Here is a 13,442-nt window from a genome sequence, read left to right as displayed (position 1 = left end):
CCCACAGGACAGCTGAGGAAGGCAAACCTCAGAAAAAAAGAACAAAGATTGACCCCAAACGTGTCTGTCACAAAGTTGATGTGTGCTATTTGGGATCGGGAGCCAGGTCCTCTGGCCAGATCTCCTGGGCTTCTGTCTACCCTTGGTAGCATTACATAACAAAGGGAAATCTGGCAAGCACAAATGAGATTACCTCCCACATTTGAAAGGATGATTGGGAAATCCTATATGAGCAGCAGGTTAAAACACGAATTATTTATTTAACATCCATAGAAGGTGCCTTGCAGGAAGAAACAACCATGGTGGTGTGTATTGGGGCTGCTGCGGTTCCATTGTTGGGCCGTCATGTTTATAAGTGACCGAGGGCCCCCTTTTTCCATCTGACCCTGGAACACAGATCTCAAATGGCCAAGAAGAGTATCAGAGGGAAACCTATGTAACATGCAATTTTTCTTCATTGGTGAAAAGGGTTTCTGAACCCTTGTACACAGGGATACATATAAATCAGAGGCCACTTTGTTGGAGCCATTTGGCAGGATATTATTTTTATTTTTTTTTTTTATTTAAATTGTACTCTTCCCCAACAAGATCAGAAGAGCAGCTGTCTATTTAAGTATGTATCCTAAAGCAGCAGTGCATTCATTGGGTGTATTAAATGAATGACGTGTTGCCAGAAAGGCTAAGCAGACAATTGCCAGAATGACAGTGTGGCCTCGAATTCCCCACGGAATAAATTTGAGAGCTGTCATGAGACATCCCAGCTTACTTTGATTGCATTGATGATGCCCAGAAAGAGAAGCACCTTCAGATCTAGATTCTCAGTCCAGTTACGGCTTTATAGACCATCATCTACGAAGTTTGGTGTTCACTGCAGTAGGATGATGCCATTTAATTTTTTTATTTTTAATGTGTATTTACTTTTGAGAGAGACAGAGACAGAATGTGAGTGGGTTGGGGGCAGAGAGAGAGGGAGACACAGAATCGGAAGCAGGCTCCAGGCTCCGAGCTGTCAGCGCAGAGCCCAGCGTGGACTCGAACGCACGAGCTGTATGACTTGAGCTGAAGTCGGCCGCTCAACCAACTGAGCCACCCAGGCGCCCCATGGACGATGCCATTTTAAATAAGATGGGCTCCTTTGTGCTAATTAATGTGCTTCATGTATTTTGAAATTGTATTTGGCATTTCCTTTCAGGGTACTTTATGCTTTTATTATAAAAATAATCCATACTTGTAAGCACATGGAATTCTCAAAAGAGAAAATGAGTAGTTTATCCTTTGCTCTGCTGGTTCAAATCCCTGTCCTGCCTTAACTTCCCCTCTTCAGGGAAACCCACATTCACGATTTGACGTATGTGCCTTCTTCTTTTACTTTTCACATAAACATTTACTCATGCACATGTATGGGATTTTTTTGAGGTACTTTTTTCAAAAATAAGAGCAAATTTAGAATACTCTTATTATTATTTTTTTTAATTATACTGTAGACCTCTTTCTAGGCCAGGACATGCAAATAAATCCATTCCATACCTATAGGGCTGGAACATACATTATTCTGCTTCTCACCTGTTGGTGAACATTCTGTTTGTTTACGGTGTGTTTTATTACCACAAACATTTACTGTTACAATGTAAGCATTATTTTATGAGCCATATGATCATTTTCCATTCAGTAAAGTGTTTTGCTAAAGAAGGGGAAAAGTAGGAGCCTTCCGTATTGAGTTGTTACCTGTAATCATGTACTTTTGCGATGAGTGGTATGGTTTGTGGTAATAAGAATTATAGAGATTTAGGTGTAGAGTATCTCTTTATGTATGGAGCAGCCGTAAATGTAGCTTGTATTTTGTGTTGGAGTCATTTGTGGTTAGCTTCAGTGTGTGGTTTCACTGAGGAGCAGGGGTGATCTTTCAGCTGTTATAATGTCCCATCTAGACCCCTTCCAGAGCAAATCAATTATCTGCGTTTGGGCGAACCTAGTACACTAATGATAGACTGCCCAGTCAGCCATGGTTTGCTACTTTTACCTTGTTAGACCATGGCCTTAGATTTCTGGGAGTGAGCACCTGGCTTTTAGAGTGCATTAATTTAAAAAAGCGCTCCATGGAATTTTGGAATTACGAAAGAAGGGAATGCCGCTTTGATGGTGTGAAAAATTGGCCCAGATCCTCTGGATTTCCTAATATATGATAAATAATATTTACCGGCCACATGTTTCAGAATTCCAAGTACACAGGAAGAATTCTGAACAGGGTGATTATGAAAATAACCAATTTCCGTAAGTGAAAATGACCATGTTTATTAATGGGGCCGCAATTGCCTATTGCATTCAATCCCATCTGTAACCAGCAAGGAGAACGATTGTTTTGCATGATTTAGTGCTTACAAAATTACGGTGGCACGGCAAAGCTTACTGTACCAGCGGCTTTGGAAAGAAGCATATGTGGTCCTTTTGCAGGTAATAAAATGGCAAATCCAATTTGCGATTGCAGAATAAGCCTCTGAGTGATATATGATCTTCATAGCAGCCTCGGTCAGGGGGTCACCGCTAATCACGGAGCTGGCTGGCTTCCCCTGTGGCCCGGGCCTTCCCACCGAAGAGTGAGCAGAGTGAATCTATGTCTGGGAGCCAGCCAGCCTGTCTGTAGATGCACCACTTTCTAGCTTATTAGATCCTCTTTGTCACAGTGCTTAATCCTGCTGCCTGATCCTTGTTAGAACACCACCAGAGTGCCGCTCGGGCTTCTAATAAAGGAGCTGGGCGAGGGCGCCTAACTAGACGCACTGAAGCGTGCGGCAGTGAGGGGGATTGCATCCTGACTGACAGCGGGGGCGAGACGCTTCCTGCATGTTATTACTTAAAAGGGAACCTACCTCCGACAGCTGACAGATGAGCTTTGCCGAGGCAAGGGTAACTTGTTGCTAGGCCAATATGAGACGGGTGTCATCTTTTCACATAGTATAATGGCCCAGCTTTACTCTAATTATATTAACCCCCTTCTGAAATTGCTGCATTCTGGGCCGGCACACCGGCAGGTAGGGAGGCCGGAGACAAATAGCCGGCTGGGAAGATTCCAGCCGCACAGAGGCAGGTATTGTGCTCTCCGCCGATGACATTAAGTTGAAAAGCAAAATAAGCACGTCCTATTACCCCGAGCCGGGTTAGAGCTCCGAAGAGGCAGTGCCCGGGTTTGGCTTGCACGATCTCCGTCTCTGTCACCTGCAGCAGTCGTCTGCTTTAGGGTTTGCTGTGGATGTTAAACATGGTCTTCCTGCTTCTTTGTTTACAAGGAAAGAGCAGCTTCGACCACCACCGAGCTATTGTTTTGGCTCGCCCCCTCCCCCCAGGGAACTTGAATCACTCCCTGCCAATTCTGGCAGCCCGGTGAAGATCTGGGAATCTGACTCAGTAGCTGTGTTTGATACTAAAATTAAGCACATGGGGGTGGGGGAGAGGGTGCCCCAGGCCCCCTCCCCCTCTGGAATGCACAGATGAGTGTAAAGTGTTAGAAACGAGAATGCTCATGAATATCCCATGATCCTTTGTGTTGTACCCCGACTTTCGCACTCCTTTTCCCCAAAGGGTACGTGTCTAGCTGGCATCCAGCGTCTCCTGCTCCTGCGTGCTCCAGTTAGCAGACGTCATTAGCAGTCCCCTCCGTCTCTTCTGTCTCCGTTGACAGCCCTTAAATAGAGACATTGCTAGGGACTGACAGATCTCCAGGGGGTTAGAGGCTTCAGACAAAAGGGCCCAGAGAACACGGCTGACCTTTCTTGGCATTACTCCTCTAGCTCTGTCTTCCATGTGTGGCAGTCAGGGAGCATAGAACTTTAGTACGTGATTTTCAGAGGCTTACCACTAAAAAGGCTACCGGCTTCGTAAGAGGCTGCTAATAAGTTAACAAGAGGCCACGTGCATTCCCAAGTGGGTAGGTGGTAGGAAGCAGGCTCTTCCTTCGCACAGAGACATGTACTTGTATCTCAAGCTCAAAGATGATCCATTAAGATTTGCTTCGCTCAGAGCATACCTGTACTCCCGCAGTTTCGGGACAACCCTTGGACCTTGGTGGAAGCAAGCTTATGATGCAGCCCAGGAGAAAAGAGAGTCTTCTTTCTCTCACTGTCCCATGGACGTCATCCCCGAGCTGAGGATTGCCTGTGGGGTCTTTCCTGGAGACTGTCCCTGGTCCACAGTTTTCTCACATGGACCCAGGGCCCTGAAAACACAGCATGGTGAGAAGTGCTCTGTGCTCCAGGTATCGAGTTCCCTTCCCTCATCCTCCCCCTCTTCTTCCGCAGACTAGTCTGAACCACATGTTAAGAGAAAGCAATCCCGTTGAATTAATTCCTGGTGATATGCGAATGTTGGGGAGTCCCAGATGTTCACCAGATTAAATTATACCCATTAGAAATTCAGACTGTATTTCTCAGTAGGATAGATGATTTGGGGAACAAGGAGGAAAGATCTTCAGGTCAGAGTAGCCACTAACAGGGAGATCCCCTTGTTTAGGAAATGGTTTGCTTCCTTATGCCATTCATGCCTTTTGTGGCTTCTCTTCCTTTTTTTCTTAGCCACTTTGGAATACGTATATTTTTCCAGATGTCTGTTATTTATTTTTTCATAGTTGGTTTCATGCCGATGTCAGTGGGCAGGCCTCAGAGGCAGGATAAACATAGCTTGTTTATGGGGTGAAGATTTTAAGAGAGGTGTTTACTTCCACTGCCTCCACTCCCAGCTTATTAGTGAATTTGCTATACCATGGTGACTGTTGCCTGCTGTGGGGCCTTCCCTCAGTGACCATGCTTCCTAAGAACAATGGGCAGCATATTCACTGTACGTTTAAAACAGGCCACTTAAGAAATACGGGATTGTTGGGGTGCCTGGGTAGCTTAGTCGGTTAAGCATCCGATTTCTGCTCAGGTCATGACCTCACAGTTCGTGAGTTCAAGCCCGGTGTCAGGCTCTGTGCTGACAGCTCAGAGCCTGGAACCTGCTTCGGATTCTGTGTGTGTCTCTCTCTGCCCCTCCCTTGCTTGCATGCGCTCTCTCTCTCTCTCTCTCTCTCATAAATAAACATTAAAATTTTTTTTAAATATGGAATTGGTTTTATTGTCTCTTTTAGAATTGTTTTTATTTTTAGAGAGAGAGGGAGAGAGCAGGGGAGGGGGGAGAGGGAGGCAGAGAATCTTAAGCAGGTTCTGTGCTGTCAGCATGGAGCCTGATGTGAGACTCGATCCCACGAAGTGTGAGATCATGACCTGAGCTGAAATCAACAGTCATCCACTTAACCGACTGAGCCACCCAGGCACCCCTAGAATTGTTTTTAAACGGAAGACTTTTTTTCAGATGTTATATTCATTTTTAGGAAAAGAAAAAATTGGAAAAAGTAATAGAATTATGTGGAAGAGAGGACATAGAGACAGCAAACAAGATCCTAAAAGAAAAAAATAATTACAGAGGAATTTAAACAAGATACAAATTTTTATTCTTGGAAAGCTAAAACCCCTCCCCAGGAGAAGATAAAAAACAAATAGCTCAGGACTTATAGCTCACACCCAAGTAGGATATGCAGCTAAGAGAATTTGGACAACTCAGGGATTTTGACTTGCCTGAGGCAGTTTTCTGACTCCTGGTTTAGAGAATAAAGCCTATTAATTTACCCAGTGATTTAATATCTGACTAATGATGTTTAACCATTAGGATGAGGAAACTGACAATTTGATAATCTTGGAGAGAAATTTATCTGCTTATTTTTGTAGTTGACACCAACAAATTCTAAGTAGCTTTGGAAAAATGACGAATTACCCACTCATTATATTTGGTAATATCTGTTTTCTTGAGAAGCATTTTATTAAATTGTAATCACTTTTATATTGGTCTTTATTTTTCTGAATAGTTACAAGTTCGTATAACAAAAAGACAAATTGAAACCATCAATTGTTTTAAGAAGAAGTATTACACCATCTTCCCAGTACAAATGTTTGTGCATTTCTTAAGTTCAGATCAGCTAGGACATTATGTGCTTCATGGTATACTTGCATCCCAGAATGTGTTTTCCTTATCCTGAGTTATCAGTTATGACACAATTGGCAAGTAAAGTTTCAAAACTGGACAGGCAAGGCACGTTGGATGTATCTTGGGAAGAATAATCGGTGAGTCTCTTGTCCTGCAGGCTGGGAGTCTGAAAGTGGACTTCCTCAGTAGGGCCTTTAGGGGAAGGCTTTAGGTGAGTCTGATGCCAAGTAACCTGAATACGCTGCTGCTCCAACACCGTGCTGTCCTTGTCTCTTGCGTAGGCAAGCGTGTGGTGGGAAGCTCTTTCACACGTAGCCTTTACCATTTTTGAATATACCAAACGGGGGGGAAAAGGTCAGCTGACTATTAACAGATGATATTCAGATGGGTGGCACTTGCTGACTTTGTTATGCTACCTTCCTTAACTCATCCGTGGTTGATCTAGAATATGTAACCTGAAAGCTTCACCAGACAGTGTAGAAAGAACACAAGATTTGGGGTCAGGAGCCTTGGGTTCAAATCCCGACTTTGACATGTTCTGATCTTGGACATATTACTTAATTTTGCCATGTTTCCATTTCTCCATCTATAAAGCGATGTCAATTATTGACCTTAGGGATTGCTAGGTAATCAAATGAAGAAATGGTTTTTAAAGCTAATTCATCAGCTGGTAAGGAGTATACAGATGTGAGTTTCCAGCATTTCTGTGTTAATGAGATTCAGTGCTGATTCTGTGATGTGCTTATGGTCCCTGAGTAATAAAACAATAATTTTACTTGGGCAACGTTCTTATCTTCCTTCACTCATGGTCTGCTTTGATGAATGGTGATGTTGATTGGATTGGGTTTAGATGAGATTGGACAAGCAATAATATACATTGTCAAATAGAATTTCAGGAGGTTCTAAAAGGCTTGTATCTTTCAGTCTTGGATGGGTCATTTCCTTCTCTGTAAAAAATACCTAGAAAAATAAAGTATGTGCTGCATGTGCACGAACTCCTTCCAGGTTTCCTTCCTTCTTACCTTTTTATCTCCCTCCCTCCCTCCCTTCCTTCCTTCCTTCCTTCCTTCCTTCCTTCCTTCCTTCCTTCTGTTGTTAATTTCTTGGGCCAGGGTACTATCACTAACATTTCTTGCATACCAGTGAGGACTTGAAGTAACATTTTTAAAAAATCAACCCAAATGATCCAAGAGGTATTTTGGGTTGTGCCGTGGTTACTGGGCAGGACTCCTTAGACCTGATTTGTGTTAGATGAAATGAACGTCACCTCTCCTCTTTTCCTTCCATCATTTCAGGAAACTTGGATTTAACTGGTCAGAAGCAAGTGTTCAAAGCAGAGAACAATCCCTGGGTTACCCCCATTGCTGACCAGTTCCAGCTTGGCGTGTCCCACGTGTTTGAATATATCCGTTCTGAGACATACAAATAGTAAGTAGACTGTGATTCTCTAAATTAGTATACTGTCGTTTTACAGTATTTGTAATTATGCCATTTTTAAAAACTATCATATGACCTTGTCATATTGGTGGTGGTTAGCTTATAGTATTTTTAAATGTTTTATTAATAACCACAGGTAGTAATTGCCCCTGTTATTTATAGATTATTCTTAATTGACGTTTTCAAGGGGAATTCACACCAGAGTTGTTGAGAAAAATTTTAAGGCATTAAATTGGTTGCATATTCATGGCACTAACGAAATTCACCAGACACATTAAGATCAGCACGTACTTTTTTCTCCTTTGAATGCAAAGAATAAGAAATGTTATGAACAAAATTGTTAAGCAGTTTATTTATAGCATTAGGAGGAGATACTAGGAAAGCATCATTCTATTCTTTAGAAGCTCTTACTCTAGCAAGATGATAATCTCTCTAAGGGAAAAAGAAAAGGCAGAAAAAGAGGAGGAGGAATCAGCCAGCTTTAGTCACAGCATCAAAATCCCTTAAGTCCTTGCCCTGGGTCAAGGGCGACCTTGGGGAGCCAGCTCTAGGGCCTAACTGTCCACACCTGTTTCTTCCTCATTGTGTCAAAGGGCAGCTGGAATTCTTCCATCCCCACTTGCCCTGTTGGTTCCTGCATCTTCTGACGTTATTTCCCCCTCATCCCGCCCCCATCCCTCAGTTGAAATGATCATTTATCGCAGTGCTTCCCGATCCTTAATGGTGAAATCTAGTCCCTTCTAGTGTTAAACAAATACAGAAGAGACTGGAAAAAAAAAAAAATCCATACTCTGATTTAATCAGATTTTGTGTCCAGCACCATCCTTTGAGAATTTCACATCCCAGCTACTAGAGAAGAGCGCGAGAATCATTAAAGGTCACATTCAGTTAGGAGTTTGCTTTTTGGGGCTTAAAAAAAATCCCCCCCACTCAACACAGGCCTCACTGAGTCCGTGCTGGGGCAGCGGGTCAGGATTAACCCACAGGGCAGAATCCCTGCCGGTAGATTGTCAGCTGTGTGCTTCTGGACCCTCCTCCCGTGTACCGTGTTCCTGGTCTCACATCTAGGACTTGATGTAGTCCTGTTTGCCTCGGGCAGAGCCACAGAGAAGATGATCCGGGAAGAACGATGGCGTTAAAATTAAATACGCTTAAATTGCTGAAATGATAGCATATCCTCATATGTGAAAGCCGCTTAAAGCATGATTTAGGTTTCTTTTAAGATGATACCGTGACATTTACAATATGCCTTTCAAGACTTACCTCAAGAGTAAACTGAGAGAAGTAGAAGCTGTGTTTTATTGTTTCATGAGCCTCCTAGTTACTTGCAATGATATATATAGTGTCTTTAAATATGAATATAGCTCAGCCTTGGAAATTAGTTCATTATGAAAATGTGTGAAAATATAATTGCAAATGAGCAGCGTATTGTTCATTTTTTTCCTCTTAAATTGTTAATCATTGCTATCATCAGTTTTAGATAGAGGTCTGATATTTTCTCAGTAAATGGGAGTCTCCATAGATCTTCGTTTGCAGGTTATCTTTTCAGAATATCATTGTATATACCTTAACATAGAGAAAAATACACAAACAAGCTTTTATGAACTCAGAACTGGGGAAAATATTCTGTTTTTCATTCTAGATAACCCTGTTTTATTTTATCATCCATTAATTTATAATCTATAGAGTATTAGAGCACATTGCCTATAAAAGCACTTCTAATTTTAATTTCATTTTAAAAGATTACGTTTTGAATTGATGGATATTGTGTTAACTCCAAGTCCTTGACTAATCACCATCATACACAAACTGTTGTATGTTACGAACTATTTCTGGTTATTTGAACATGGTTAGGATGTTGGATGAATGAGGCTCACGGCTTCGATTGAGTTCGTTAGTGGGCTCTTTGAAAGGGACTGTATATGACACAGCATTTTCATCAGTAGCATATTTGTTGCCTCTGGCCCCGTCTCTCTTACTAGCATCCTAGTTTTGAGGATCAGAGTAATGTAAACAATTTGCCCACTGGCTTATGTTCTGATTTCCTCCTGGAGAACGATGTTATCCTTTATACAGTGACAAGAGCATCCACAAGCTTAAGTAAGCGTAGGGGAGTCATAACCCCCTTTCTTGGGGGACCAGTTAGTACAACGTTCACTGCTTTTAGAGGAGTCTGTGGGAGCCTCAACTGGGAGGATACACTTGATGTGACCTCCTTAAGGGCAGGGACCCTCGGTGAATTCCCTCAGAGTTCTCCCCTTCTCCTTAGGAAGGAGAGAAGTGTTAGTGGCTTGGTATTTCAGCTTTCTGTCCTTCGCCCATTCTCCCACATCTTCTGGGTTCGCTCCTTTACTGAACGTACTAGCTGAACACGTGGCCTATTAACTGAGTTAGGTGCTAAGTCAGACTCTTAGTCTTTTTTAAAATAGTACTTACACAAAAATGCCACCATTATGTTTCACTGAGTGTTAAAATGTAAGGTCTTCTTGGGGCGCCTGAGTGGCTCAGTTGGTTAAGCTTCCTACTCTTGGTTTGGGCTCAGGTCATGATCTCACGGTTCGTGAGTTTGAGCCCCGTGAAGGGCTCTGTGCTGACAGTGACGATCCTGCTTGGGATTCTCTCTTTCTGCCCTTCCCTGACTCGTAAAGGCTTTCTCTCTCTCTCTCTCAAAATAAGTAAACTTAAAAAATACAATAAAAGGGAAGAACCTCTTTTATATGAATAGCTGTACATTACTGTGTCCTCATGTAACTAGAACCCAACTTAATTCTTTAATTTTTTTCAGCAGCCACTTCCTAATTAGAGGACCTTTTGCATCCTTATCAACTACCTGAAAAAATGTTATTCTAATTAAGCAGGTGCTTGGCTACTTTTTTTTTTAAAGCTGGGCATGTGATGACTTTGAAGGAGCCGGTTTATTCATTACACATATTTTTTTCAAAAAAGCCAATTTCACATTCAGCACCTTCACCTTAGATATTCCGTTGTAAAAGCTGCAGTTTCTACTCTCGCTTGTCCTTTTTTGTGTAAGCCACATATACCCCTTCCAGCAAAAAGTCCCTTTTTTGTGTATCGATCTTGAGACAACTCCCATGAAAGCACATTTTCATTTTGCTTTGGCACTTACTTGCCAACGCCTCTGCTTCCTTATTTTCCTTTTTTCTAACCAATCGACCCATTCCTAAGTGAGATCAGTAAACACCTCACCGGCATGTCTCGTTTTCATTCATGTCTGCGGTCGACTTTCACAGCGACCTTCACGTTCCAGGCACATCCTCAGAGGCCTTCTGAGTGTAGAGCAGGGACAGGTGGAGAAGACAGATTATCTGATTTCCAGGCTCTAATGGACTCCAAGAGGAGCCGCGGACATTGGCAACAAAACAGTGCAATCAGTGTTGAGGAAGAATTAAAATGTTCCGAGAGGATTTGACACGAGGAAGATAGGAACTTGCGCAGTGGAGCAGGGGCCGGGGAGACGCGGGTAGGTGTGGCCGGGAGCGTGTTATGGTAGCGTGCTGTAGAACACGCTTGGGGCATTCATCATGCCTTCCAACTCATTTCTCAGGTGGGGACTGTTCTTTGTTATTTGTCATACTTTCAGCCAGGGGAACATATTGGCTGGTGTCATTGCATAAAAAAAGCCGCTCATCCAGTTTTTGAGGAGCAAACCCTACAAGTACACCCTACAAGTACATTAGCATTTTTCAGGCTGTCCTTAGGCCATAGGGTCACCTCCTAACGCTGTATCCGGTGGTGGTTTTCTCCTTGTTTGACCTCTTTTATTTCTGTGAAGCAGAATTATGATAGAATAGTCACCACTTGTTTAGTTTCCAGAAGGTAGATTTTTTTTTTTTTTTACCTCCAGGAGGAGAAGTCAGATTAGAGTCAGGATCCTTGACAAGATTCTTTGTGAAAGGGAGTAACTCACACTTTTCACATTTCCATCAAGGAAGGTGGATGGGAACCGCAAGCCATTTTAAAAGCTGACAAGTTAACTCTTAACAAAAGAAGAGGTTTGACAAATGTTAGGCTGAAAATGTGTTGGTTGAAAGAGGCATTTGGAAAACAGGCACCCTCATGAAGGCTGCAATTTGAGAAGCATGGCTGTCCTTAAGCCTCATTTCCAGAGCGGCATAACTCAAAGGATGCTTCCCTGGCATTTTCCTGTCTTGTGACTTGCTTTTGTCTCTAGGGGAAGGCGCCACACTCACTTACTTTATTTTCTTTTTTAATCTTCAGTGGAGACTGGCCATACTATTATTCATGCCGGTTCTTGGAAACATTTTAACAAAGCAGTATTTGGTGGATGGTGGGCAGTGATGAGAAAAATGCCAGCAATTTCTTTTCACTACAAATCTGGCAAAATAAGTCATCCTGTTCGGCTTATAAGGAGGAATACTTTGATCTTCTGGGTATCATCTCCAAACTTATTTTACTCGTACAGTTAAAACTAAGTAATGTTTTCTTTTTTTCTTCACTGTGTGCCAACCTATCACAGGCTCTAGTGGACGGACGTAAATGGGCTTTATTAAACAACTGTCATATCCTCTAATGCCTGCTGAGTCTGTGACCTAGAAGATCCTTAGATAACAGATATATCTGGTCTACCAAAAGGCTAAAGCATTTCAAACCTAATAGGTGACCCCCCCCCCCCCACCACCACCCGTTCATTTTAAGACAGGCCTTTCAGGAAGGAAATCCCATTTAACAAAACTTTCCAAACCTTATTATTCTCTGGTGAAGTATAAAAATGGATGCACAGAACTAGCAGATGGTTTTATAAATATCATGGAAAGATGAAGGAGAGTGTTAAACTTCCAGGACCTTTCTAGCAGTTAGTGAATTTTACATAGTGACTTAGGAATGCAGAAAAAACGTAGACTTCTCTTTCATTACTGTATCTGAAAACAGCTCAAATTAAGTCAGAGAAAAACAATATTTCCTTAGAGTAGACATGAAAATGAAGAACCAGTTTTGGTTTTTTTTCCCCCCTAAAGCTTTGGACATAAAAGATTGTTTTTATTTTTAAAGGTTGACTGTGTATTGGGTGGCTGGTAATTTATATTTCCTCTATAGATGTTACATATGTGTATTTTTTTCTTGTTAATAAACATATTATCACATTTGCACCATAACATAAAATATGATTCAAATTCTTGACATCTCCAGATCTATTTGCATGCAAATATGTTGCATTTATCTAACATCGCTAAGAAATAGCAAAGAGAAAAGGGAAACTGTCCATAAAGTATATTTTGGGTAGTATGAGGTCATATCCCTTATCTGATGTTACCTTCAGTGGTAAAATTACACAGCGCTCCTTTTTCTCCAGATAGTATGTTACCAGCACAAGGAGTTGAGACCTGTTTATTCCACTGAACAGATGTAATTTGGGATGTAGTATCAGCTGTCGTCCTTTGACATACTCATTCACCTGTTGCTGTCTGTGGCCATGAGCAATTCATTGCTCTGGTAAATTAATACCTCCCTCTTAAGGTAACAAGAAGAAAACAGATCATGTGAGAAAAGAGTACATAACAATTTTCTCTCTCTTACGAGTTTTTTGATTAGATTAATGTAATTTACATTTAAAAGGATTTTTGCTCTTCTGCTTTTAACTTGTTTAGCACTATTATTCAGGTAAACTTGAGAGGTAATTAGTAATTTTCCATTTTCTTTGTACATGTGCACATTTCTTTCAATACATGAAGTTTTTACATGCCTTGTGAAGCTTTATTTTTCTAGTTTTATTTTATTTTATAGTTCGTGCAAAATGGTTTGGTTTTTTAAATGGAAGGTGTTTCCCATTCGATATTGCCGGTGCACCTGAAGTTTGGGAGAGTTAAAGGAGGGAACCTCTACCCCCTAAACATAGTAAGGTCAAAGTTGAACCTTGCCAGGGTTTACAAACTAGCTTCAGGATGCTACCTGTTATTCCTGAACGCATCTGGGAAACCCTGTCTTATACATATTTCGCGATGTTTTTTACTCTGACT

General features: G+C 41.8%; 1 protein-coding gene across 4 annotated transcripts in view; it reads left to right on the top strand.

Moving 5' to 3' along the window:
* Positions 1 to 13,442, top strand: part of RSU1 (Ras suppressor protein 1) — a 202,283-nt gene that overhangs the window by 105,547 nt on the left and 83,294 nt on the right. For 3 of the 4 annotated variants that reach the window (XM_060659565.3, XM_060659563.3, XM_060659566.2), the window contains one exon: positions 7,305 to 7,437. The exons of the other annotated variant lie outside the window; for it this stretch is intronic. In XM_060659565.3, coding sequence (XP_060515548.1) covers positions 7,305 to 7,437 — 133 coding nt within the window. The remainder of the gene's footprint in view (positions 1 to 7,304; positions 7,438 to 13,442) is intronic. 4 annotated transcript variants of the gene reach the window in all.

The sequence above is a fragment of the Panthera onca genome, chromosome B4, assembly GCF_046562875.1.
Source record: "Panthera onca isolate mPanOnc1 chromosome B4, mPanOnc1 haplotype 2, whole genome shotgun sequence".
In the NCBI taxonomy this organism is placed as follows: Eukaryota; Metazoa; Chordata; class Mammalia; order Carnivora; family Felidae; genus Panthera; species Panthera onca.
Note: the sequence above shows the minus strand (reverse complement) of the source record. Positions and strands in the feature narration are given on the sequence as shown.